This window comes from Chiroxiphia lanceolata, chromosome 1, assembly GCF_009829145.1.
Source record: "Chiroxiphia lanceolata isolate bChiLan1 chromosome 1, bChiLan1.pri, whole genome shotgun sequence".
Lineage (NCBI taxonomy): Eukaryota > Metazoa > Chordata > Aves > Passeriformes > Pipridae > Chiroxiphia > Chiroxiphia lanceolata.
In genome coordinates this window covers 155,983,042-156,010,158 of record NC_045637.1, presented here as the reverse complement: position 1 = coordinate 156,010,158, position 27,117 = coordinate 155,983,042, and the positions used below count along the sequence as shown (strand labels likewise).

Here is a 27,117-nt window from a genome sequence, read left to right as displayed (position 1 = left end):
TCCCCCTGTGTCCCCCGGTGTCCCCCGGTGCCCCCTGTGTCGCTGCAGAAGGGGGGTCCGGGGTGTCCCCGGGGCGATGGGGGGGGGGCACAGTGATCCGTGGGCGGGGCCATGGGCGTGGTCACTCGGTGGGCGTGGCCACCGGCACGGCTCGCGCCCCCGGGCCGGGCGGGGCGGGGGGTCCCCGGGCCCCCCCCGGCCATTGGCTGCGGCCGCGCTGGCCCCGCCCCCGGGCCCGGCTGTCAACACGCAGCGCCCGCCGCGCCCGCCGGGCCGGGCCGGGCCGAACCGAGCCCAGCACAGCCGAGCTGAACCGAGCCCAGCACAGCCCAGCCCAGCACAGCCCGGCCCAGCACAGCCCGCCCCAGCCTCAGCCCAGCCCGGCCCAACCCGCCCGAGCCCAGCCGAACGGCGCCGGGTCGAGCCGAGCCCAGCCGAACTCAGCCCAGCCGAACCGCGCCGAACCCAGCCGAGTCCTCCCGAGCTCAGCCGAACCGGGCCGGGCCGGGCCGAACCCCGCCGAGCTCAGCCGAACCGGGCCGAACCGGGCCGAACGGGCCGAGCCGAGCCGTTCCGAACGGAGCCGAGCCGTTCCGAGCCTGCCCGAGCCGCCCCGAGCGGCGCCGAGCGCGCGGGGCGGGGGCTGGTCCCCCCCGGCCGCTCCGTGACTAAATAAGGCCGATGGCGCGGCGCGCACCGGGCGGGTAGAGCGGGGGGGGGCCCGGCCCCGCCGCCCCCTCCGGGCCCCCCGGGCCCCCCCCGGCTCCGCGGCCCCGCTCCGGGCGGGCGGGGTCCGCGCCCGGCGGCTCCGGGCCGGGGAGGGCCCCCCCCGGGCCCCCCGGAGCGCCGCCGTCCTTGGCTCAAGGGCAGCGGGACCCCCCGCGGCGCGGGCCCCCCCCCCCCGGGCCCCCCCGGCCCCCCCGCCCCCGCCCGCGCTGCCCATGGGCCCGGCGCGATGCCGGTGCGGCGGGGGCACGTCGCCCCCCAGAACACCTTCCTGGACACCATCATCCGCAAGTTCGAGGGGCAGAGTGAGTGGGGCCTGGGGGGGCACCGGGGCCGGGGGGGGGGGACCCGGGAGGGGCGGGGCCGGGGGAGCCGGGGGTGGGAGGGACGGGGCGGCGGGGACCGGGATGGGGGCATTAGGGGACACTGGGGGGACCCGGGATGGGGAGGACCAGGGAGACGGTAGTCTCAGGTGGGTTTGGGGTGACTGGGGACAAGCCCAGCTCGGGGAGAGGGGGGTCACTGCCCACCCTGGCCCCCAGAAGCCCCCGGAACTCCCCAGCAGCCCCCAGCCCCGGGTGGGTTTGAGGTGATGGGGACAAGCCTGACTGGGGGGGACCACCTGCCCCGGCTCCCAGCAGCCCACAGCTCAGGGGTTCCCCCAGTCCCCGAGGGGTGAGGGAGACCCTGCCCCCGGCTCAGGCTGCTGTGGGACTGGGGGTCCCACCTGGCCCATGGCCCCCCCAGACCGCTGCCCAGCCACAAGTGCAGGGAGACCAGGGGGACATGTGGGAATGGAGGGTCTGGGGGTCCCCAGCATCTATTGGGGGTCAGGCCCTGGGGACAGGGCAGTGACGGGGCGATGCTGCCCCACAGGCTGAGCTGGGGTGTTACCGTGCTGGGGGACAGGCTGTGGCTGGGGGGTCTGACCTGGCTGAGGCCCTGCCTTTGGGGTGGGGATCCCCATGGTAGCTGTGTCCTTAAGGGGTCTCTGCAGATTTGGGGGTCCCCGTGGTGATGAGGTCCCTGCAGTGCTGGGTGCCGTGGGCTCCTTGTAGTGTTGGGATCCCTGCAGTTCTGGGGTCCCTGTTGTGGGGTCCCCCTTATGATGAGGTCCCTGCAGTTCTGGGGTCCCTGTTGTGGGGTCCCTGCTGTGATGAGGTGCCTGCCGTTGTGGGGGCCCCATGATGACGACATCCCTGCAGTGGTGGGGGTCCCTGAGTGCTCATGGTAGTGGGGTCCTTGGGGGGATCCCTACAGTGTTTTGAGTCCCTGGGTCCCTGCAATTGTGGAGTCCCAGGTCCCAGTGGGAGGGATTGTCCCTGTGTCTATGGGGTCCCCACAGTTCTGGGGTCCCCATGGTGGTGGTGCCATCAGCTTAGGGAGTCCCTGGGGAGGAGGGGGGGCAACTCACAGGGTGTTTGTCCTGGGGAGCCCAGAGCCACGGCTGGACGGCTGGACGGGTGGACGGGTGGGCTGCCAGGCTGGGGGTGCTCCGTCCCGACCCCCCGTGTCCCCTCTCCCCCCAGGCCGCAAGTTCATCATCGGGAACGCGCGGGTGGAGAACTGCGCCGTGATCTACTGCAACGAGGGGTTCTGCCGGCTCTGCGGGTACTCGCGGGCCGAGGTGATGCAGCAGCCCAGCACCTGCGACTTCCTGCACGGGCCCCGCACCCAGCGCCGCGCGGCCGCGCAGATCGCACAGGCCCTGCTGGGGGCCGAGGAGCGCAAGGTGGAGATCTGCTTCTACCGCAAGGACGGTACGGACCCGGGGCACGGGGACAGCGGGGGACGGACCCGGGGCACGGGGACAGCGGGGGACGGACCCGGGGCACGGGGACAGCGGGGGATGGACCCGGGGCACGGGGACAGCCGGGGACGGACCCGGGGACAGCCGGGGACAGGGGGCCGTGCTGGGGACACCACTTGTGGGAGTGCGAGGTGTGGATCTGTTCTCCCGCAAGGATGGTACCGACTGCCCCGGGGGGCTGCGTCGGGCACGGGGGGACGGCAGGCACGGGGCAGACCTGCACTGTGCCCGTCCAGCACCTGCCAATGCCATGGGTGGCACGAGGTGTTGGCACAGGTGGGAGCCTGGCACTTGTGGCTCCCGAGGGACACCGGTAGCTCCTGAGGGGCTGTGACACCCCCGGGGTCCGCAGTGCTCCCCTATGGCTTCCAGCAGGGTGGGAACCTGGCACTGGTGGCAGCTCGAGGGGCACTGGCACCCCAGGGCTCTGCAGCCCTCCCCGGTGCCACAGTGGGTCCCAGCCAGGGAGCCAGCTGGGGTCCTAGGAAGTCATGTGCTGTGGGGCTGGGGTTGTGGGGTGGGAGCAGCGTGCAGTGCCCCCCCCGCAGAGGGTGACAGGCTGTGTGGGGGCACCGTGTCACCTGGGCCAGGGACAAGGGCACGGGAGTGGCGGGGGCTGAGCTGGTGTCGAGTGTCACATTTCCACATCCTTCTGGGGTGTGTGTGGGGTCACCGGACAGAGCGACATCCCAGGGTCCCCGTGCCAGGGGGTGGATGCTGTGACCCCCAGAGCCCAGGCCAGGGCTGGCACCCCGCGTTGGCGGTGCCGGCGCTGCCCCTCACCATGGCCTCGTGCCAGTGCCATGTGTCCCAGCTCTGGGCACGCGGCCCTAGTTCCGGTGCCGGAGTAAACAAAGCTGGTGCCAGCTGCCGGCGTGGCCACGGCACCATGGGAGCCACGGTGGCTCTGGGGGCCCTGATGGGGCTGGGCTGGGGCGGGGGGCGCTGCTTCTGGCCCTGGGACCCCCACCTTGCCACCACGGCACTGCCTGGCACACCCAGCACGCCCCGGTGCCCTTTGGACTGCGTGTGCCAGGGGCTGTGGGGTGTAGGTGGCATGTGAGTGCCCCCCTGCACCCTGTGCTGAGCCCTCATTAGGGTGGCACTAATCACCCTGGTGGTGCCACCAGCCATGCCAGGCATGGGGATGGGGCTCGTGCTCCTACCTGGGGCCTTCTTGTGGCTCCCAGGGGACCCCAGCATGCCCAGCTGTGCCTCCCGAGGGGTGTGGGGATCCCACCCCCTGCCAGGCCTTGGGTGCTGCTATTGGGCCCATGGGGACGTGTGATGGGGGTCCTGGGGGTGCTCTGCAGCCCCCCACCGTGACTGCCCTCCATGGGGACCGGCTGCCCTGTGGGACAGGGGGTGGGACCCCCTGGCAGTGTGTGACCCCCGGATCTGGGGTGTCCTGCACCCACAGACAGGCCCTGTGCCTGGAGACTGTTTTGGTGGGTCTTGGCCCTGGGGCTGTGGTGGGGCCACCATGGGTGACACAATACCAGTGCCACCTGCCACTGTGGGGCTGGCTTGGGGGCGTCTCATGGGGTCCCATTGCTGCCCCTCACTGCACTGAGACACCCCCCCACCCCCGGCACGGGAGGCAGGGATCCTATTGCCGATGGCTCCGGCCTTGTGGCTGGGCTGTGGCATTCCCGGTGCTCCCGGTGTTCCCCGTGCCGCCGCCACCCCACAAGTGCCCCTGGAGTCATGCTGACCCCCACCCCCCGCCCCGCATCCCCCCATCCCGAGCCCCCGGCGTGTCCCGGTCCCCGGTGCCGTGGCAGAGCCGTGGCAGAGCCGTGGCAGAGCCGTGGCGGGGCTGTGGAGCCGCCGCGTCGCCGCCGCTGCTGCAGCCATTCGTCTTCCCGACGTGTTGTTTATGGCGCCGGGGACGCCGGGAGGTCACGGCGCCCGCAGGGGACCCGTGTCCCCGTGGTGGCACCCGTGGGGCCTCGGGCTCCCCGGGCAGTGTCCCCAGGGAACGGGGAGGGTGCACAGACCCCCAGTTGCTGCCGTGGCCTTTGGGGTCCCCCCGTGCGTGGCCCCGGTGTCAGCGCAGGGCGGGAGCGGCCGAGGGCACCGAGGAGCTGGGTCGGGGCTGTGTCACCGTGGCACGAGGTGGCACCTCTGGGCATGGCCGTCCCCCCTGTGCCAGCGGGGTGTCCCTGTCCTGGCTGCACGTCTGGGGGTGCAGGTTGCAGTCCAGGCTACGTGTGTGGGGGTGCGGGGGGTGCAGAGTAGGGTGTAGGGATGGGGGCGCAGGTTGGGGGGCTACAGGGCTTTGGGGTGCAGGGGGGTCCCCCCACTTTGGGGGTGCCGGTGGTGCCCCCTGGCTGTTCTGGGCAGTGATGCAGGGGGTGCTGGGTGGGGGGTACAGGGTGGATTTGGGGTGCAGCTCTGGAGGTGAGGGGTGCAGTTGGGGTGCAGGGGGTTGATGTGCAGGGGGGGGTCCCATTGCAGTGCAGTGTGTGTCTCTGCCGCGGGGGTCCCCTCATTGGTCCTGCCATCACCCTCACCACGAGAGTCCCCCTATTGATCCCCCCATCACCCCCCACCCCGCTGGTGCCCCCATAGCCCCCACCCTGGGCCACTCCCCTGTGGGCAGTGGGCCGGGGGGGGCCAGAGTCCCTGGGCTCGGGGACTCGGGATTCCCGCGGGGGCGGATAAAGCCGACGGCCACGTGTTAGTGCCACTAATTCCCCACGGCGGTGGCTGGGCCGGGACCCCGCGGTGGCCCGGGCCACCCTGTGCCACCCTGTGCTGGCCCCCGGCCCGCGGCCCCACGTGCAGCAGGGAATCCCCCCGCCGCGGGCACAGGGACGGGGACGGTGCCAGCTGGCACCCGCCCTGCCAGGCTGCCGGGCCCGGCGCCAGCGGGGGGGACGCAGAGGGAGGACAACACCGTGGGGGGGATCCGGTGATCCGGTGCCGTGCGTCACCCACGTGTCCCGCCGGTGTCACCCGCCTGTGTCCCCCCGGGGTCCCCTTAGGGTGAGGGGCGCGGGAGGGGGCAGGATGCCCCCCCATCCCCATCACACAGAGATTACCCCGGGCTGCCCTGACCGCCCCGGCCCCCCCTCCAGCTGTGGCACCGGATTAACGCCACAGCTGTTAACGACTTCTGAGCGGTTTAACCCGGCCCCACACCCCCAGAGCCCCCCCGCCCCCGCCTCCCCGCATGGCCCTGCCTGCAGCGTTTGGGGGGGGATGGGGAGCACCCCCACCCTCCTCTGCCCTCCCGTGCCTCGGTGTCCCCCCGTGGTGCAGCTGCAGGGGGGGCTGCACCCGGCTGAGTCAGGATGGGGGGGCAGGACGGGGTGGCCCCAGGACGGGGTGCCCCCCAGGATGGGGGGGCAGGAGGGGGTGCTTAGATGGTTTGGGGGCCAGGAGTAGGTGCCCAGCAGGGACAGGGGTTGCCCAGCAGAGTGGGGGCAGGAGCGGGTGTCCAGGAGGGGCAGGAGAGTGTCTCCCACTATGGGGGGTGGGGGGCAGGCAGGGGTGCCCCTAGGGGGGTGCTGTCCCCCCGTGTCACTGACCCCCCCTCCCCGCAGGCAGCTCCTTCCCGTGCCTGGTGGACGTGGTGCCGGTGAAGAACGAGGATGGCGCCGTCATCATGTTCATCCTCAACTTCGAGGCCGTGAGGGAGCCCGAGCCGGGGGAGGCCCCGGCCCCCAGCACCAACCACTGGGTCACCCCGGCCCCCTGGGGCCCTGCAGGTACAGGGGACAGGGACACCAACCCCTGGGTCACCCCCCCTTGGGTCCCCACGGGTGGGGAAGGGGCCTGTGTCACCCCAGGTCCTGCTGACCCCATGTCCCAGGGGCACAGGGCACTGTAGGGCACATGGTGAGGGCAGAGGGTGCCTCGGTGCTGCTGGACAGCACTGGTGGGGGTTGAGGTGAAACCCTGACCCTGACCCCAGCCCCGACCCCGACCCCCACCCTGTCCTTTCCCGCCAGGGCACAGCCAGTTCCTGTGGCTGAAGCAGCACCATGGGGAGGGGATTGGAGCGGGGCCCTGACCCCAGCCCCAGCCCTGACCCCGACCTGTCCTTCCCCAGGGCGCAGCCGGTCCCTGCGGCTGAAGCTGCTGGCGCTCACCGGCAGCCGCCAGTCGCTGCCTCCGGAGCCGCCGGAGCCGCCGGACGTGGTGGTCGTGGACCCGGGGGTGGTGGACCCGGGGGTCATGGACCCAGGGGTGGTGGACCCGCTGGTCATGGACCCGGCCCTGCCAGGCAGCGACTCATGCCCCGAGGATGCCTCGTCCTCGCTGGAGCCCGGGGCCGGGGACCGTCCCGAGGACGAGGCGGCGCTGATGGGGGACCCCGAGCCGCCGGTGACGCAGTCGTCCCCGCGGGCCGAGCGCCTGGCGCTGGCCTTCGCCAACCACAGCCTGGCCCGGAGCCGGTCCCGGGAGCGCCGGTCCCGGGAGAGCCTCCGCAGCCTGCGCCGGGCGTCGTCCGTCGATGACATCGAGGCCATGAAGGGGGACGGGGACAAGCGCTGCCACAACCGCCACACCAGCGCCAGCGCCGGCCTGCACCGCGGCTCCAGCACCGGTACGGCACGGGGGACGCTCCTTGGGGCTGGGGACACTGGAGCGGCCACAGCCAGAGACCCTGGTGACCCCCCATTCCCCATGGACCCCCCGGCAGTGCCCAAGCGCTGGCAAGGGGCTGGAACTCCCCGTCACCCCCAGGACCCCCATCGTGCCTCCTGCGACCCCCCTATCACCACTGGAACCCCCTCAGCCCATCCTGCAGGCCCCCCCACCCCCTCAGCCACATTGAACCTCAGGAATCACCGTGGGAATCACCGTGGGAATCACCTTGTTGGCCCTGGAGCTCTTTAAGCGCATTAAGAGAAGGGACAATAATTATAATGATATTAAGGGTAACTGAGAGCAGCTCCACAGGTCCCGGGGGGGTCTGTGGCACATGGTTGGGGGGGCCCCCTTGCCCTGGAGCTCCCCACTCACTTTACCTGCTGTGGGACCCCAACCCTGGGATCTGTGGGGAGCTGTGGGACCCCTGCCCCAGGAGCCTTGGGGAGCCATGGGACGCACCCCGGGATCCAGGGTCCATGTGCCCCCAGTGCCCTGCCTGCTGTGGGACCCCCGGGTGTCCGTGTCCCCCGGGTGTCCGTGTCCCCTGGGTGTCCGTGTCCCCCGGTGACGGTGTCCCCTGGCAGGCGCAGTGGCCGCCGTGCGCAGTGCTCTGCTCAACTCCACGTCGGACTCGGACCTGGCGCGGTTCCGGGCCATCGGCCGCATCCCGCAGATCACCCTCAACTTCGTGGACCTGCAGCCTGGGGGGCTCCTGGCCCCGCCCCCGGCCCCCCGCCCCATCATCGCCCCCACCAAGCTGCGCGACCGCACCCACAACGTCACCGAGAAGGTCACGCAGGTAGGAGCCCAGAGGGACGGGGGGACCCGCAGGTTGGGCGGTGCCAAGGGGACGAGCTGGTGCTGGAGGTGACCAGGCGGTGCTGTGGAGGCCAGAGGATGCCAGAGGTGACTGGTCAATGCCAGGTGACGCTGAGGTGGCCAGGGGGTGACAGAGGTTGACCGGCAGTGGCAGGGTGTCTGAATGATGTTGGAGGTAGCCGGGCAGTGACGACATGGCCAGGCAGTGCCATCCCCAGAGGGGATGGACAGTGCCAGAGGTGGCCAGGTGGTACCAGAGGTGTCTGGGTGCTGCAGGAGGTGGCCAGGCAATGCCAAGGCACGCGAGTGGTGCTGGGGGCATGGCCAGAGCCCCTGGGATGCTCCAGCAGGAGCTGGAGCTCACTGGGAGGTGCCGGAGTGCAGTGGGAGGCAGTGGGAGTAGGCACTGGTGCCAAGGGCACCACTGGGTCCCTGGAGTGCCCCAGCCTTGGTGGGGCCAGAGGGGCCAATGTGGCAGGATTGGAGGCCACTGTACCCCCACTCTGGGGGGGTCCCTCATGGAGACCGACCAGGGGGGTTGTGGCCGCAGTGTTCTGGTGCCAGTGGGTGACATGGTGGGGGTCATGTGGCTGGGACAGACCACCCGAGGTACATCAGGTCCCTGGGGTCTCCCAGTGGGGCACAGGCGGCAGACACCCCCCGACCAGGGCACCCCTTGCTCCAGTGCCGTGCCTGCCCGGTGCCGTGCCTGGCCGGTGCAGGGCACCCCTCACCCCGGTGCAGGGCACCCCTCATCCCGGTGCCGTGCCTGCCCGGTGCAGGGCACCCCTCATCCCGGTGCAGGGCACCCCTCATCCTGGTGCCGTGCCTGCCCGGTGCAGGGCACCCCTCGCCCCCGTACCGTGCCTGCCCGGTGCAGGGCACCCCTCACCCCCGTACCGTGCCTGCCCGGTGCAGGGCACCCCTCACCCCTGTGCCGTGCTTGCCCGGTGCCGTGCCTGCCCGGTGCTGGGCGCTGGCGGCGGCCGCTAATCCGTGGCCCGTTGTGTAACCACCATCTGCCACGGGAGCAGGAGGCGCCGCTTAATTACACCCTGATTGCCCCCCCGCTAATGAACTGGGGGGACCGGGGGGGGCTCCGGGGACCCCCGGGGGGCTACGCGGGGGGGACCCGCTGCCTGTCCCTGAACCCCCCGTGCCAGGGCTGTCCCGGGGGCCCCCGGCAGCTGGCATGAGACAGAACCGCCCCGGTGCATCTGCCCACGCCCCCCGAGCCCCCCCGAGCCCCCCCGGCCCCGCACCTGCCCGCACACGTGAGGGAGCCCCTGGGGGACCCCCGTTCCCACCGGGAGCTCCCGGCCCTGCTGCAGGGGCTCCAGGTGCTCCTCGCGCCGGTGCTGGAGCAGCCGCGGGCCCCTCGGTGGTGGGGGGGGACCCCTCTGGGGCGGAGAACCCCCTTCACTCCACACCCCCCGGCGCCCCCTGTTCCTCACGGAGCCTCTTCGTTGCCTTGGCCGTGGTTAAATGCGCCGCCAGCGATGCCCCGGTCCCTCCTGCCCCCGCCGTGGCCACGAGGGGACACGGTCGCCGTCACCGGGGCGGGCTCTGCCCCGGGCACTGGAGAGGGGGTCTCGGGGTGCCCCGGCTGTGCTGGGGGGAGCACCCGGCGTCTGCCCGGAATGGGATGGGGGTCCTCCCCGAGGTGGGCAGAGTCGAGGACAGGGACACGGGGGACATGGGAGCGGGGGCTCAGAGGTGTCCCTGGCTCGGACACGGCGACCCCCGGTCCGGTGGCAGAGGGGAACGGCGTGTCCCGGCAGCGGCACCGTGACTCACCCGCGGGGCTGGAGCCAAGCGCCCGGAAAGGTCACCACGCCCTGGGTGACAGTGACAGGGCCTGGCATGGCCGGGGGGGCCGTGGCATCCCCATGGCTCAGGAACTCCTGGGGACCCCCGGCCCGTTCCGACGGGGACCCCTGGAGGGGACAGGATGGGGCTGGGAGACCCCGGACCCACTCAGGGTGGTGGGTCTGGTGGTGCCACGGGGTGGGGTGGGGGGGTGTCACCGGCACGTCACTGGCTGTCGGTGGCGGGCTGGGGACCCCGGGGACCCCCCGATCCCTCTGGCACCCACCGCGTGGGTGCGGGCGCTGCCCCCCAGATCGCCCTTCGGCCAGGCTGGGGGTGCCCGGGGGGGCCGGGCGGGCGCAGCCGTGGGGCACTGCCAGGGCTGGGCAGTGGCCAGGGACACCGGCGGACACGGGGACACCAGGAGCCGTGAATCAGCCGAGGCTACCACGGCCAACTCAGCGCCGCCGTCACTGTCCCCGTCCCCGCCGTCACTGTCCCCGCGCCACCGCTGACGGGGCGTGCGGGTCACGCGTTGGGGATCCCTTGGGGCGCGCGGGGCTGCAGGTGACAGCCGGCAGTGGGGCAGGGGCTGGCAGTGGGGCTGGCAGAGGGTGACCGTGGGGCAGGCAGGGGGCACAGCGGTTCCGGGGTACTCCCGTGCCCCACCTCGCCCGGGTCAACCCCCGTCGTGCCTCAGTTTCCCCCCGGGGCCGTTCCCGGGCGCTCCCGGTCCCTCCCCCGGGGAGTGGCGGGGGCTGGAGCCGGGGAGGGGAGATCGGGGGGGCCCGGCGGGGGCGGGCGGCGGGGAGGGCTCGGGGGGTCCCGCCCCGCTCCATCTGCCGCGCGGGGCCGGGGGCGGCGGGGGGGCGCGGGGACCCCCGAGCGCGGCCATGGCCCCGGCGCGGCGAGACAGCGGCGACCGCTCCGACGGGGAGCGGCGGGAGCGGGTCCGCAGGGCCGTCCGGGTGTCCAGCCTGGTGGCACAGGAGGTACGGGGGGCCCGGGGATCCCGGCAGAAGGGGACCCGTGGTTCGTCGCGTTGCGCGTGGGCGCGGGGTCCCGGGGGTGTCCCCCTGCCAGGATTGCGGGGATGGAGCAGGGGAGGCACCGGGGGTCGCGACGGGCGGCTCTGGGGGGCGCCGGGGGTTCCGGGGGGGTCTCCCTTGAGGGGGAAATGGGCTCCTGCGATTTGTCTTGCCGCGCGTGGGCGTGGGGTACCGGGACTGTCCCTGGGGTGTCCCCACGCTGGGATATGGGACACGAAGAGAGGGGGCACCGGGGGTTGTGGCAGGGGTGTTTTGGAGAGTTTGGGGGTCTCGGGATTTTCGGGGGGTCTCCCCCCCGGCAGGAAAAGGGACCTGCATGCCACTCGTCCTGTCGTGTGTGGGTGCCGGGTCTCAGCAATGCCATCGCGCTGGGAGGGGGGACACTGAGCAGGGGGTGGCACCAGGAGTTGCAGCAGGCATCTCTGGAAGGCTGCGAGGGCATCTGGGGAACCCGGGGGCTCCGGGGGGTCCCCCCTGCTTGAGGAAGGGGGTCCCGTGGCTTGTCCTGCTGTGAGTGGGTGTGGGGTCCCAGGGATGCCCCCACACTAAGGTGGGAGGGGCATCAGGGGTTGTGGTGTCTCTGGGGGTCTGGCAGGGTTTGGGGCTCTCCCAGTGCCCCCCGGGGTTGGGGGTGCATCACCCCCCACGGGCACCCTACGACCAGGGTTGGGGGGCATCACCCACCCCGGGCCCCCCATGACCAACGTTGGGGGGCATCACCCACTCCGAACCCCCGTGTCCACCCAGTGCCATGACTGGGCCCAGTGCTGTGTCCAGCTGTGCCACGGTGGCCGTGGCTGTGGCGTGGGGAGGGGTGATGGCACGTGGCTGTTGAGGTCCCCACTGTGGCCCCAGGTGGTCCCTCACATACCCAGGTGGTCCGTGCCATGTCCCAGGTGATCCTCACTGTCTCCCTCGGTGGTCCCCACCGTGTCCCAGGTAGTCCTCACTGTGTCCCAGGTAGTCCTCACTGTGTCCCAGGTGGTCCTCGCTGTGTCCCAGGTGGTCCGTGGCCGTCCCCTCGCCAGTGGCCCGTGGCCGTGGGGCGACTGTGGGTCAGTACCAGCGTCACAGGGTGGGGGTCGGTGGTGGGGTGGGTGCACCGCCCTCTGGGACGTCACCCCCTCCCCTGGGGACGTCACCCTGTCAGAGGGCTCGTCCCCCACCCTGCCACGGGTGCCACCAGCAGTGGTGCCGCTGTCGCCGCCTGCCCGGGGCGGCCGCGTGTCCCCCGTGCCCATGTCGGGGGGTCCCGAGGGCACCGCGACGCCGCAGCTCAGCGACGTGAGTACCCCCAGTGCCACCCCCGGGGGACAGCGGGGCGGGGGGTCACCACTGTCAGGGGGTCACCACAGTTGGGGTGTCCTCAGTGTCAGAGGGTCCCCACAGCGTTAGAGTGTCGGCGCTATTGGGGTGTCCCCTGAGTCAGGGTGTCTGCACTGTTGGGGTGTCCCCTGCATTGGGGTGTCCTTCGCATTGGGGTGTCCCCTCAGTCAGGGTGTCTGCACTGTTGGGGTGTCCCCTGCCTTGGGGTGTCCCCTCAGTCAGGGTGTCTGCACTGTTGGGGTGTCCCCTGCATTGGGGTGTCCCCTGAGTCAGGGTGTCTGCACTGTTGGGGTGTTCCCTACATTGGGGTGTCCCCTGAGTCAGGGGGTCGGCACTATTGGGGTGTCCCCTACATTGGGGTGTCCCCTGCATTGGGGTGTCCCCTGAGTCAGGGTGTCGGTGCTATTGGGGTGTCCCCTACATTGGGGTGTCCTCACCAGGGCCAGGTGTCACTGCAACCAGGTGTCACCTGGCCAGTGGTCAGTGCCAGTGGTGACCACGTTGGGTGACACCTGTGGGGTCACGAGGTGTCATGGGGGTCGGTGTCTGTCTGGCCATGGGTGTCCCCGAGGGTCTCCCCTGGCCCCCCCAGGTCGGTGATGCAGGTGGGTGTGGGTGTTCAGGTGTGTGGGGTCCAGAGGGTCTGGGAACCTGCTGGGGTGGCTGGGTGGGTGCAAGGGCCTGTGTCAGTGCTGCTGTGGGGTATCTGGGCAGGTGTGGGGTACCTGGGCAGGTGTGGGGCACCTGCCAGGGTGAGTGTTGGGTGCCCATGTGGGTGTTGGGGTCTCTGAATACTGGGTACCTGCTGGTGCAGGACTTGGGGGGCTGTGGCTGTCGGGGACCCACTGGTGCTGGTGTGGGGCACCTGGGCAGGGGGGGCAGCTGCCAGTGCAGGTGTAGCTGTGGATGTTGAGGGTCCGTGGGACAAGTGTCAGGTACCGGGGCAGGTGTTGGGGGTCTGGTTTGGGGTCACCTCCCAGAGTGGGTGTTGGGGGGTCCAGGGGGTCCCCACTGCATCGGGGCCAGGCGGTTCTGCCATGGGGGTGCCAGGGGGTGTTGGGGTGCTGGGGGGTGCCAGGGGGTTGTTGGTGCCCTCGGGAGTGCCCCAGGAGGTGACAGGGGTGTGTCGGTGGCCCGGGGGGATAAGTCAGGATGCCGGGGGGGGGGGTGTGTGTGGCTACCCCAGGGGGTGTCGGTGCCCCGGGGGGGTAAGTCAGGATGCCGGGGGGGGGGGTGTGGCTGCCCCAGGGGGTGTCGGTGCCCCCCGTCCCCGCGCGGGGTGTGTGGGGTATTTGGGGTGCCCCGTGGGCGCGGTTGTCTGGGTCGCGGCAGGTGCGGTGCCGGGTGTCCCGGGGGGCGGGGGGTGTCGGTGCCACCGCAGGTGTCGGGGACGCGTCACCGGGGCGGGACGTGTCACCGCGTGTCGCCGAACGTGTCACCGGCGCCACCGCCATCTGTGTCACCGTGAGTGACGGGTGTCGGGGCGGGGGGAGCGCGGGGGGGGATCAGGATGTCTCCGCGTATCGACCCCGTCCTGACACACGCACTGAGGGGGGGGGTCCCACTTGTGTCGAGGGGTCCCCAGCCCCTCATCACGCACCCCTGAGCCCTGCGTGGCACGGGCGGGGGGGCTGTCCCCGTGGCTGGGGGACATGGGGGGGCCGGGGGCTGTCCCCAGACTAGGGGGGCTGGGAGCTGTCCCCACCTTGGTGGACTGGGGTCCCCCCGGCTGGGGCTCGTGGGACACTCGAGGGGTCCCCGGCTGTGTGTGCGGGGGGGTTGGCTCAGGGAGGGGTTACCAGGACTATGTGCCCCCCCCGGCTGTGCCCCCCGGGGGTGGCATGGGCCTGCCCTGAGGGGTTAACCAAGTGCTGGGGTCGGGGGTGTGTTTCGGGAGGCTGTGACTGGGTCGGGGTCCTGCTCCTTCTGCCCCCCATCCATCACTTCCAGCTGCCTGCAGGACCAGAGGGTCCCCAGATGGGGGTCCCGGGGGGGGTGTCCAGGTGGGATGTGGGCGTCACCCCCCCCCTCACCCGTGGGGGCCACATAGTTCAGGGAAGGGGCCGGTGGTGCCCAGTGGGGGGGTCCCAGGTGTTCCGGGGTCTCCCCCAGTGCACAGCAGGACCCCCCACCCCACCTTGAGGGGTTCTGCAGGCCCCGGACCCCCCACTGCCGCCCCCCCTCGCCCTCCCCTTTGCCGCGGGCCGGGATTTGTCCCACTTTGCCGTGGCAGCTGCGATAAATTTAGCGGCAGGAGCTGCTGGTGGCTGGAGCCGCCCCCCGGCCCCCCCGCTGTCCCCCCTGTTCCACCCCCGGCCCCCTGCCCCCATCACACCGCAGCCACCCGGCACAGCCACGGCCAAAGGGGCTCAGCAGCTCCGGGGTCGGAGTGTCCCCCCCACCCCTCCCCTTCCCTGCTGTCCCCCGGCACCCCACCCACACTCACACCATAGGTAGGGGGGCCACGAGGAGCTCTGGAGTTGGGGTGTCCCACCCCGACCCCCCCCGACCCCCCCCGACCCCCCCTCCCCTGCTGTCCCCCCTTCCCTCCCTGTCCCCCCTCAAATGGCAGCCAAAGGGACCATCTGGGGCTCTGGGATTGGGGTTTTTTCTGCAGGACACTCCCAGGGACTCCCCCAGTCCCCCCCAGGGACCCCGCTGCCGTCTGGGGCGCTGGAGCCCGGGGGCTGTGGCCCACAGTACCTGTTACCCCCCGTGTCCCCAGGGTCCCCTGACCTCACGTGACCCCGTGACACCTGCCACCCCCTTGGGGGACGTATCTGGGACACATGGTGGGTGTTGGTGCTCAGCACCTCAGGAAGGGATGCGGGAACTGGGACCACCCCACGCCCAGGCCACGCGTGGCCTCGTCCCTCCGTCCCACGGCGCGTGAGGACGCGGTGGCAGCGGGGATCCCCCGCGTGGGGGTGGCGGCGGGTGACGCAGGAGCTGCTGCGTGTCCCTGAGCTGTCACCCTGTGTCCCAGTGCTGTCATCACATGTCACCGCGTGTCCCCGGCACCGTCATTGTGTGTCCCAGTGCTGTCACTGCGTGTCCCGGTGCCATCACTGCATGTCCCTGTCACCGTGTCACTGTGTGTCCTGGTGCCATCACCGCATGTCACCGCATGTCCCGGTGCCATCACCACGTGTCCCTGGCACTGTGTGTCACTGTGTGTCCTGGTGCCATCACCGCGTGTCACCACATGTCACCGCATGTCCCGGTGCCATCACCGTGTGTCCCTGGCACTGTGTGTCACTGCGTGTCCCAGTGCCATCACCGTGTGTCCCTGGCACTGTGTGTCACTGCGTGTCCCGGTGCCATCACCTTTTGCCCCACTGCTGTCACCACATGTCCCGTTGTCACGCGGCTGTCCCCGCAGTGACACGGCTGTACCCGCTGCCCCCTGAGGCCACCGAGGCTCCTGGGGACAGAAGTGACAGGGCTCCCCTGCACCCCCAGGGACGTCCCCTGGCCCTGTGACCCAGGGGAGGGTGGTGGCAGCAGGGGACACGTTTGGGCTGAGCTGGCAGGACAGGAAGCGTGTCCTGGCCCGTGGGCACTGCGCAGGTGGGACATTTTCCTGGCATGTTCCTGGTGTGTTCCCGGCATGTTCATAGCATGTTCATGCCCCATGGCACCTGCTCCCCACCACGGGGCTGATTGTATCCCCTCCATGCCAAAAACGGGTGTGGGCTGTTCCTGGTGTGTGTGTGCCCCGTGACACTGTGCTCCCTGCAGGGCTGGCTGTGTGCCCCCCACACTGGCACAGGTGTGGGATGTCCCTGGCGTGTTCCTGCCGTGTTCCTGCGATGTTTGTGGCGTGTGTGTGCCCCGTCACACCCTGCTCACTGCCACGGGGCTGGCCGCGTCCCCCTCGGTGCCATTGGGGTGCCTGGGGGGGTTGTGACACGTCCCACCTCGAGCCACATCGCCCGTGGGCACCCCCAGCCTCGCCGGTGTCACCGCCGTGTCACCGCCGCACGCTGACCCCTCTGGTGTGTCACCGCGTGTCACCATGTGCCGGGGGGGTCTGAGGGGGGGCTGGCGGGGGGACTGGGGGGGGCAGCCCTGGCCGTGGCGGCGGCAGCGGAGCAGCCTGGGAAAAATTTCCGCCCCAATAATTCCTGTCGGCTCCGGCGGAGCGTGGCCGGCGCGCGCCACACCGGGGTCCTGCCACACCGGGATCTCTGCCACACCGGGGGCCCTGCCACACCGGGGGCCCTGCCACACCGGGGGCCCTGCCACGCTGGGGGTCCCTGCCATGCCGTGGGGCCCCACTGCCACTGAGGGCCCCCCCTGCCCCTGAGGGTCCCCGCTGCTGCCGGGGGTCCCTGGGCACTGCAATGGGCACAGGGCCGGGGCACGGGGGTCCCCGGTGCCCACGGGCCGGCGGGAGCTAACCCCCACTGCCCCCCACCCCGAGGATGCTGCCCGCACTCCTGCAACTGCTCCAGGAGTTCCCGGGCACCCCCCCCGCCCCCCCCCGGTCCGGGCCCCCCCCCGGCCCCAGCTCCATGCCCGGGGTCCCCCTCTGTGGCACCTGCCTGGGGCTGCGCCGCGACGGCACCGGGCACGGACAGGAGGAGAAGGTACCGGTACCACACCCCGGGGTCTGGCGCTGGGGGGGGGTGGTGCTGCACGGGGGGGGCACTGTGCCCACCGTGACCCGGCGGTGGCCACACGAGGCTCCGGCTGCGTCCCCGGCGCTGGTCTGGGGAGGTTTGGGGCTTACAAAGAGCTCTGACCCTGCATGACCAGGGATCCCCAGGAGACCCCCCGGCTCCCCAGCGGTGTCCCCGGGGTTGGGGCCGATTGGGTGCAGGGAGACGGTGCCCATTCCCTTCCCTGCAGTGCCACAGTGGGTGGGAGCCCCGCCGTGGGGGTGGGCAGGGTGGGGGGGCAGAAGTGGGGTAAGGGGACCCCGGTGGGGAGCAGGGGGGCTGTGACCGCTGTGGGGCACAGGGCAGGGGGCTGTGGGTCACCCCCTGTCATCTCTCACCTGAGCCCTGGGGCTGCACATGGTGACGGTCTCTGTGGTGGCAGGGAGGGGAGGGACCCCCCCCAGGGACCCCCCAGAATGCCCGGGGACCCCTGGGGTCACACCCAAAGGCTGTGCCAGGTGTCCTGCACAGGGAATGGGAGGCACAGGGGGTCTGTACCCTCCAGTGGAGATGGTGAGAGTGGCTGGGGGGGTTCATGTTCTCCTGATGGAGATGCTGGGGGGGTCTGTGCCCCCCCCAGATGGAGATGCTGGGGATGGGGCAGGTTGAGGGGCACAGGTGGGGAGCACAGGGTGAGGGGCACAGGGCAGTGTCGTGTCTGCGGGTGTTTGGGGTGGGAAGTGCCCCGACGGTGTCTGTGGGGCAGAAGGGGTTTGTGGGGTGACTCGGTTCTGGGGGCGGCCTTTGTCCCAACTATGCCCTCCAGCCATTCCCCTTCACCCCACATCACCCATGTCAGGGCCCCTGTGCACCCCTTGTGGCTCACACCGGGGTCCCTCTGCACTGGGGTCCCTCTGCACCCCAGAGAGTTACAAAACTGGTAATTTTAGCACCATCGTGCCCAATGTTGACCCAGCGTGGCCAAGGCCACCCCTGACCCACATCTCCAAGTGCCACCTGTACCCGGGCCGGGGAGCCAAGCCCTGTGGGGTGCCGGGGTGCAGCGCTGACCCCCCCGTGCCCCCAGGTGCTGTCGCTGGGCGCCGACGTGCTCCCCGAGTACAAGCTGCAGGCGCCGCGCATCCACCGCTGGACCATCCTGCACTACAGCCCCTTCAAGGCGGTGTGGGACTGGCTGATCCTGCTGCTCGTCATCTACACGGCCATCTTCACACCCTACTCGGCCGCCTTCCTGCTCAGCGACTCCGAGGAGGCCCAGCGGCACCACTGCGGCTACTCCTGCAGCCCCCTCAACGTGGTGGATCTCATCGTGGACATCATGTTCATCATCGACATCCTCATCAACTTCCGCACCACCTACGTCAACTCCAACGAGGAGGTGGTCAGCCACCCCGCCAAGATCGCCATCCACTACTTCAAGGGCTGGTTCCTCATCGACATGGTGGCCGCCATCCCCTTCGACCTGCTCATCTTCGGCTCCGGCTCCGAGGAGGTGACAGACGTGGGGACGCGGGGACGTGGTGGCTCCGGCTGGGCCGTGCCCTGGCTGGGCGGTGCTATTTTGGTGCTGGGGGGTTGCGTTTGGGGGTCCTACCTGTGCCCCCAGGTCTTCCCAGGGGCTGGTGCTTGGGGGTCCCACATGTGCCCCCAGCCCAGGACACCCTCATGCCCCCTGTCCTGCTCTGCAAACCACCTTTGCTCTGGGCTGGGGCACTGGGGGCACCTGGGGTTCATGTGGAGAGAGGGGACAGGGATCCTGCTGTGGGGCAGGGACCCCGGATGCCCTTTGCCCTTCCAGGGATCTCTGGGGGTTCTTTGCCACCACTGCCCCCTTTCCTCCCTCCCTCTCCAGACCACCTTTGCCCTGGGGGGCACCTGAGGCTCCCTCTGTTGGAGGGAGACTTACAGAATGGAGGTGCCTGGCTGGGGGCAGAGACCCCTGGTCTTTTGGTGGTTCTGTGGGGTGTCTCTCCACTGTGGTCCCCCCGGATGACGACACCGATGGGGCTGCTGGTGTGGGTGGGATGGCCCAGCCTTCTGGGTGCCCATGGAGTATCTCCCCCCATTAACCCCCTTTCCCCCCACGCCCCCTGTGATGATGACTCTGATCGGGCTGCTGATGTGGGGAGAGGGGCCGGGGGGCCGGAGGTGCCCGGCTTAGGTCAGGGACCCCCCTCGCCCTTCCGGGTGCCCGCGGGGTCTCTCTCCCCCCGCTGACCCCCTCTCCCCCCCAGACGACGACGCTGATCGGGCTGCTGAAGACGGCGCGGCTGCTGCGGCTGGTGCGGGTGGCGCGGAAGCTGGACCGGTACTCGGAGTACGGGGCGGCCGTGCTCTTCCTGCTCATGTGCACCTTCGCCCTCATCGCCCACTGGCTCGCCTGCATCTGGTACGCCATCGGCAACGTGGAGGGGCAGAGCACGGGCTGGCTGCACGCCCTGGGCCAGCAGATCGGCAAACCCCTCAACAACAGCGACCCCCGGCAAGGGCCCTCCATCAAGGACAAGTACGTCACCGCCCTCTACTTCACCTTCAGCAGCCTCACCAGCGTCGGCTTCGGCAACGTGTCCCCCAACACCAACTCCGAGAAGATCTTCTCCATCTGCGTCATGTTGATTGGATGTGAGTGACCGGGGGGTGTCAGAGCGCCTCTGGGTGGGTGTGAGAGCACTTCTGGGTGTGTGTGTGCACAGCTGTGTGTGTGTGTGCACAGCTGTGTGTGTGAGAGCACACCTGTATGTGGGTGTGAGAGCATCTCTGGGTGTGTGTGAGAGCACCTCTGGGTGTGGGTGTCAGAGCACCTCTGTGTGTGTGAGAGCATCTCTGGGTGGGTGTGAGAGCACCTCTCAGTGGGTGTGCACACCTGTATGTGTGCGTGAGAGCATCTCTGGGTGGGTGTGAGAGCACACCTCTGTGTGTGTGTGTGCACACCTGTGTGTGTGTGTAGGAGCACACCTGTGTGTGTGTGCATACCTGTACACATGTGCACACCTGTGTGTGTAAGAGCACACCTGTACATGTGTGCATACCTGCACACGTGTGCACATCTGTGTGTGTGTAAGAGCACACCTGTACATGTGTGCATACCTGCACACATGTGCACACCTGTGTGTGTGAGAGCACACCTGTACATGTGTGCATACCTGCACACGTGTGCTCACCTGTGTGTGTGTGACACCTTCCCCAATGCTCCATCCGAGGGGACCAAGGGCACCTTGGCCCGTCCACAGGTGACACCCGTGGGTAGGATGTGGCTCTGCTGGGGCAGGAGGCTCCACAGAGGGATCCAGACAGGTGGGATCCCTGGGCTGGGGACACCTGCATGAGGATCGGGCAGGCCAAGTGCCAGGTCCTGCTCTGGGGTCACACCAGCCCCATGGAACACTCCAGATGTGGGGCAGAGTGGCTGGAAAGGTGGAAAAACCCTGGAGGTGCTGGTGACAGAGGCTGGGCATGAGCCCAGGTGGGCAAGAGTGGGCACCTGGCTTGTGTCACCATAGTGTGACCAGGACAGTGACCTCTCCTGTACTGGGCACCACCTGGAATCCTGGGGCAGTTCTGGGCCCCTTACAGCAGGACACTGAGGGGTTGGAGTGTGTGCAGGGAGGGGAACGGAGCTGGGAAGGGGCTGGAGCAGCAGGAGGGGCTGAGGGAGCTGGGGGGGCTCAGCCTGGAGCAAAGGAGGCTCAGGGGGGACCTTCTGGCTCTGCAACCCCCTGACAGGAGGGGGGAGCCGGGGGGGGGTCGGGCTCTGCTGCCAGGGAACAAGGGACAGGAGGAGAGGGAACGGCCTCAGGCTGTGCCAGGGGAGGGTCAGGTTGGATACTGGGGAAATTCCTCCTGGGAAGGGCTGTCCAGCCCTGGCACAGCTGCCCAGGGCAGGGGTGGTGTCCCCATCCTGGAGGGATTTCAAAGCCCTGTGGATGTGGCACTTGGGGACATGGTCAGTGGTGATGGGTGGGTGGGCTTGGGGGTCTGAGAAGTCCCTTGGTGATGGGGACCCCGGTGACTCTGAGCACCCCCTGTGACAATGGGGACCCCCGTGGTGATGAGGAGTCCCGTGACAATGTGGACCCCAATGACAGTGGGCACCCTGGTGATGATGGGGACCCTCATGGTGATGGGGACCTCACAATGACGGGGATCCCATGATGGTGGGGAGCCCTGTGGTGATGGGGACCACTGTGACAATGGGCACCCCCCGTGGTGATGGGTGCCCTGTGCTGATGGACACCCCCCTGTGCTGGTGGGCACTCCTGTGACAGAGGGGACTCTGTGATGGTGGGAACCCCCCATGGTGATGGGGATCCCCAGTGACAAGGGGGACCCCATGACAATGGGCACCCTGTGCTGATAGAGACCCCTATGGCACTGGGAACCCCCCCATGATGATGGGGATCCCATGGTGACAATGGGGATCCTGTGGTGATGGGATCCCTGGGTGACAATGGGGATCCTGTGGAGATGGGGGCCCTGGGTGACAATGGGGATCCTGTGGAGATGGGAACCCTGGGTGACAATGGGGATCCTGTGGAGATGGGGGCCCTGGGTGACAGTGGGGATCCTGTGGTGATGGGGGCCCTGGGTGACAATGGGGATCCTGTGGAGATGGGGGCCCTGGGTGACAATGGGGATCCTGTGGAGATGGGGGCCCTGGGTGACAATGGGCCTCCCCATGACAATGGGCACCCCTGTGATGATGAAGACCCCCCTGCCAACAGGTACCCCGAGCCTCAGCCCTGGCAGCAGTGGTGGGGGGCGGTTTGGAGGGGTTTGGGGGTGCAGAACCCCCCCTGACCTACCCCTTCCCCAGCACCGATGTAATCCAGCATCTTTGGGAACGTGTCTGCCTCATCCAGCGCCCGCACCCGGGGGCACGGGGACCCCGGGGGTGGCAGAGGAGGGTGTGGGGGGCTTTGGGGTGCAGCCCCCCCTGACGTGCCCCCTCCCCAGCGCTGATGTACGCCAGCATCTTCGGGAACGTGTCAGCCATCATCCAGCGGCTGTACTCGGGCACGGCGCGGTACCACACGCAGATGCTGCGCGTCCGCGAGTTCATCCGCTTCCACCAGATCCCCAACCCCCTGCGCCAGCGCCTCGAGGAGTATTTCCAGCACGCCTGGTCCTACACCAACGGCATCGACATGAACGCGGTGAGACCCCCGGGACCCCAAAACCCGCCATGGAGCCCTGGAACCCACCGCAACCCCCCCAAACCCCCACGGCCCTCCAGGACCCCCAAAACCCACCATGGACCCCTGGAACCCACCATGGCCCCCCCAAACTCCTATGGCCCTCCAGGACCCACAAAAACCCTCCATGGACCCCCAGAACCCACCACGGCCCCCCCAAACCCCCACAGCCCTCCAGGACCCCCGAAACCCACCACAGACCCCTGGAACATACTACATCCCCCCCAAACCCCGGCGGCCATCCAGGACCCCCAAAACCCACCATGGGCCCCTGGAACCCACCATGGCCCCCCCAAACCCCCACGGCCCTCCAGGACCCACAAAAACCCTCCATGGACCCCCGGAACCCACCGTAGCCCCCCAAAACCTCCACGGCCCTCCAGGATGCCCAAAACCTGCCATGGACCCCTGGAACCCACCATGGCCCCCCCAAACCCCCACGGCCCTCCAGGACCCCCAAAACCCACCATGGACCCCTGGAACCCACTACAACCCCCCCAAACCTCCACATCCCCCAAGGACCCCCAAAACCTACCCTGGACTCCTGTAACCTCTTGCACCCCTCCCAAACCCCCATGGCTCCCCAGGACCCCCAGATCCCACCATGGACCCCTGTAACCCACTGCACCCCCCCCAAACTCCCATGGCCTCCCAACCCCCCCACTCCTCGAGAAGTATTTCCAGCACTTCTGGTCCTACACCAACAGCTTCAGCTTGAACGTGGTGAGACCCCCAGGACCCCTTGGGACCCCCAAAGGGACCCTTAAAATCCCCCATGGTGCCCCGGCCCCCCACTCCTCAAGGAGTATTTCCAGCACACCTGGTCCTGCACTAACGGCATTGACATGAATGCAGTGAGACCCCTCAAAACCCACAGGTCCCCAAAACCTTCATGGGACCCCTAAAGCCCCCCAAGGCCCTCAGGCCCCCACTCCTCAGGGAGTGCTTCCAGCAGTCCTGGTCCTGCAGCCATGGCATCGTCATGAACACAGTGAGACCCCCCAGGACCCCCCAAACCCGGCAGGACCCCCCAGCACCCCCTCAATCCCCCAGCCCCTCCCTCCTCGAGCTCTCCAGCACGCCCGGCCCTACAGCAGTGGCACTGACATGAATGCAGTGAACCCCCCCAGGGCGCCCCCGTGGACCCCCAAAACTTCCCGGGGACCCCTAAAATCCCCCATGACCCTGAGCCTCCCCCCATTGCTCGGGAAGCACTTCCAGCAGTCCTGGTCCTGGACTGACAGCATCCCCACGAACGTGGTGACCTCCTCTCCAAACCTGCCGTGCCCCTGACCCCTGTGCCCCCCTGACCCCTGTGCCCCTCTGACCCCTGTGCCCCCCTGACCCCTGTGCCCCCCTGTGCCCCCCAGGTGCTGAAGGGGTTCCCCGAGTGCCTGCAGGCCGACATCTGCCTGCACCTGAACCGCAGCCTGCTGCAGAACTGTGCCCCGTTCCGGGGGGCCACCAAGGGCTGCCTGCGGGCGCTGGCCATGAAGTTCAAGACCACGCACGCGCCCCCGGGGGACACGCTGGTGCACGCGGGGGACGTGCTCACCGCGCTCTACTTCATCTCCCGCGGCTCCATCGAGATCCTGCGCGGGGACGTCGTCGTCGCCATCCTGGGTGAGACCCCCCGACGCGGCCCGGGGGTCCCCCCGTGTCCCCTGGGTGTCCCCCGGGGCAGCCACTGTGCTCAGGGGCCCCAGTGCTGGGTGCCCCCAGGGTGAGCCCCCACCTCCTGGGCACCTCACAGTGCCCCATGGGGGACCCTCTGTGACCTGGGGTGCCCCCAGTCCCCCTCGAGTGACCCCCCCCGGGGTCCCCCCAGTGCCCCATATGGCATATACCCAATCCTGGAGAACCCCCAATGCCCCTCGGGGAATCCCCTCGCATTGTGGGGTCCCACAGTGCCCCGTGGGTGACACCCCCACCTCCCGAGGACCCCCCCCAGTACCCCATGGGGTGACCCCCTGCCTCCCCTGGTTCCCCCAGTGCTGGGTGCACCCCAAGTGCTTCCCAGGGTGCCCCCAACCCTCGGTGCCTCCTGTGTGACACCCCACCTCCTGGGGACCCCCCACTGCCCCCCATAGCCCCCCCAGTCCTGTGCACAGCCCGAGTGTCCCCATGGTGACACCCAGGCTCCCAGGGACCCCCTGTGCTGGAGGCACCCCAGGGTGACCTCCCGCCTCCTGGGGACCCCCCAGTACCTCTGAGATAACCCCTCACGTCCTGGGGTCCCCCCAGCCCGGGGTACAGCCCCAGTAACCCCCCAGTGCTGGACACAACCCCGGTGCCCCCCGGGTGACCCACAGTGCTGGGGGCAACCCATGTTGACCCCGCTCGTCCTGGTGAACCCCCATTGTCCTGGGGTGACCCTCCACCTCCCAGGGTGTCCCCCCTCTCGGGGACCCCCCAGTGCCCCTCCTGTCCCCTCAGGTAAGACCAACAACTGGGGCAGTGCTGGGACCTGCTGCACCCCCGAGCCCCTGGGATCCCCCCCAGCACCCACTAGGTGCTCCTCCAGTGACCACCCCTTCTCGGGGACCCCAGAGTCACCCCCGCCCTTCTCGGGAGCCCCCAGAGACACCCCCCCCTTTCCCGGAGTACCCCGCCAGACACAAACCCCTTTGGGGAGCCGCTGCACCCGCGGGTGTGGCTGGGACAGTACGAGCACCCCAGAGCCCCCGGGACCCCCCCAGCCCCGCGGACCCCCCCAGTCACTTCCCGGGACCTCCCTCCAGGTAAGAACGACACCTTCGGGGAGCCGCTGCACCTCCACGCGCGGCCGGGGAAGTCTCGGGCGGACGTGCGGGCACTCACCTACTGCGACCTGCACAAGATCCTGCGCGAGGACCTGCTCGAGGTGCTCGACATGTACCCCGAGTTCTCCGACCGCTTCTGGGGCACCCTCGAGATCACCTTCAACCTGCGCGACGTGAGGGGGGACCCGGGGGGACGGGGGGGGTCTGAAGGGGGGTCCGGGGGGGATCAGGTGGGGGGGTCCTGAGCGAGTTATGGGGTCCTGAGCTGGCTGGAGTGTCCAAGTAAACTGGGGGTTCCTGAGAAAGTTGGGGGGTCCTGAACAAAGAAGGGGGCTCCAAGGAAGCTGGTGGGGGTCCTGAGCAAACCAGGAGGTCCTGAGCAAGTGTGGGGGGAGGTCCTGAGCAAGTTGGAGGGGGCTGAGCAATCTGGGGGGTCTCGAGTGATCTGGGGGTCCTGAGCAAGCCTGAGGACTCTGAACAACCCCTGGGGGGTCCTGAGCAAGCTGGGGGGCTCCTGACAAAGCGGGGGGGGGTCCCGCAGCCCCCCGACTGTGCCCCCTTGTCCCCGCAGACGAACATGATCCCCGGCTCCCCGGGCAGTGACGAGCTGGACGGCGGCTTCTCCCGGCTCCGGCGCCGCAAACTGTCCTTCCGCCGGCGCCCCGAGAAAGGTGGGGGGTCGGGGGGGCCGGGCGGGCACCGGGACCCCAGGGGTGACCCCAGGGGTGACCCCAGGGTCACCGGGACCCCGGCCCTGACCCCGCCTGTCCCCCGCAGACGCCCCCAGTCCCGAGAAGCCCCGGGCGCTGCGGGAGGGCAATGGGGGGGGTCAGGCCCCCGGCGCCCCCCGGGGCCCGGCCGAGTGGGACCCCCCCAGCCCCTCCAGCTGCGGCTCCAGCGATGAGGAGGAGCCCCCCGCACCCCCCCCGGGGGCCACCGCGCTGTCCCCTTTCCGCAGTGCCCCCCCGGCCCCCCCCGAGCCCGAGGAGCGCGAGGGCAGCGACATGTGCAACCCCCTCTCAGGTGGGTCGGGGGGCTCGGGGTGGGGTGGAGGGTCCCCCGTTCCTTCCCTCCCTGCTCGGGGTCCTGCAGACTCCACAAAACCCCGGCACTCCCATCCCACCCGGCGGGTGGGGGGTCCTGCATTCCTCCCCTCCTCACTCGGGGTTCTGCAGACGCTCCCCAAAATCCCAAACCCGCCCTCCCCCAGCACCTGCCCCTGCACCCCCTCAGAAGGGCATGGGGGGGCTCAGGGTGGGGGAGGGGGGCAATCCTCCCCTCCCTGTTTAAGGCTCTACCCAAAAGCCCCAGTGCCCTCTCCCCATCCTCCCCATCCTTCTCCCAGTCCCCCTTAAGTGTCCCACCCCATTCACCCCCCAAACCCACCCCCCCACACCTTTTCCAGGCGCCTTCTCGGGGGTCTCCAACATCTTCAGTTTTTGGGGTGACACCCGGGCCCGCCAGTACCAGGAGCTCCCCCGTTGTTCCCATGGGGCTCCCCCAAATCCCAGCCCGTCTCTGACCCGCCGCCAGCGCTCCGACCTGGAATCCCGCTTGGATCTGCTCCAAAAACAGCTCAACAGGTAATTCGGGGGGGTTCAGGTGTGACCCCGGGGGGGGTTTAGGGCAGTGAGACCCCATGGGAGCCCCCCGACCATCCCCAAAGGGGTCTGGGGAACCCGGAGTGCAAGGGGAGGAATGAGGGACCCCCATCCCAACCTGAGCCCTCTGACACACCTTGACGGGACACAGAGGTGCAGGGGGAGGTGCTGTGGGTCCAGGGGGGCTGGGGGAGGGATGGGGTTGGGGGTGCTGGAGTTTTGGGGGGTCTGTAGAGCCCTGAGTGAGGAGGGGGGAATGGGGGATCCCCACCCCATCCTGAGGTGCCTAAACCACCTGGTGGGATGGAGGGTGCCCCCCCCCAGGGGTGCAGGGGCAGGCGCTGGGCAGGTCTGGGGGTCCTGGGGGGCTGGGGGAGGGATGGGGTTGGGGGTCCCAGGTCTCCTCCCGGCCTGGCCACACTCCCCCATGGACATTCCAGGCTGGAATCCAGGCTGAGCACGGACATCTCGTCCATCGTGCACCTGCTGCAGCGCCAGGTGTTGGTGCCCCCCGCCTACAGCACCGTGACCTCCCCCCACCAGCCCCCCCCGGGGCCGCTGCAGCCCCCCCTGCCCATCACCCCCCTCCGGCCGCTCGCTCAGGTGAGGGACCCCGGGGTTGGGGGGCACCTGCTTTGGGGGGCACCCCACTGTCACATCTCTGTGGGTTGGGGTCACACCTGAGCCCCCAGGTTTGGGGTGCACCTGGTTTGGGGGCATCACCTTCTCTTCCAGTCCACTGTGGGTTGGGGTCACACCTGAGCCCCCAGGTTTGGGGTGCACCCCGTTTTGG

General features: G+C 69.7%; 1 protein-coding gene across 2 annotated transcripts; it reads left to right on the top strand.

Moving 5' to 3' along the window:
• The first annotated feature begins 897 nt into the window (after positions 1 to 897).
• On the top strand, positions 898 to 27,022 carry KCNH2 (potassium voltage-gated channel subfamily H member 2). 2 transcript variants are annotated; one of them, XM_032698364.1, is made up of 14 exons: positions 898 to 1,031; positions 2,256 to 2,486; positions 6,088 to 6,252; positions 6,597 to 7,094; positions 7,726 to 7,940; positions 17,836 to 18,261; positions 19,004 to 19,391; positions 21,723 to 21,922; positions 23,332 to 23,584; positions 24,703 to 24,896; positions 25,295 to 25,394; positions 25,501 to 25,746; positions 26,129 to 26,306; positions 26,765 to 27,022. In XM_032698364.1, the coding sequence occupies exons 1-14, from the start codon at positions 956 to 958 to the stop codon at positions 27,006 to 27,008; spliced, it is 3,414 nt and encodes a 1,137-aa protein (XP_032554255.1). In that variant the 5' UTR covers positions 898 to 955; the 3' UTR covers positions 27,009 to 27,022. The 2 variants fall into 2 exon arrangements, with proteins under 2 accessions (XP_032554255.1, XP_032554264.1); XM_032698373.1 differs by lacking the exon at positions 898 to 1,031 and having other exon boundaries at positions 2,424 to 2,486; positions 6,092 to 6,252.
• Positions 27,023 to 27,117: the final 95 nt, after the last annotated feature.

Coding starts and splice junctions, on each gene's coding strand:
- KCNH2 (XM_032698364.1), top strand. CDS start 956: ATGCCGGTGCGGCGGGGGCACGTCGCCCCCCAGAACACCTTCCTGGAC. Junction 7,095..7,725: donor GCACCGCGGCTCCAGCACCG/GTACGGCACGGG, acceptor GTCCCCTGGCAG/GCGCAGTGGCCGCCGTGCGC. Junction 24,897..25,294: donor TCACCTTCAACCTGCGCGAC/GTGAGGGGGGAC, acceptor TTGTCCCCGCAG/ACGAACATGATCCCCGGCTC.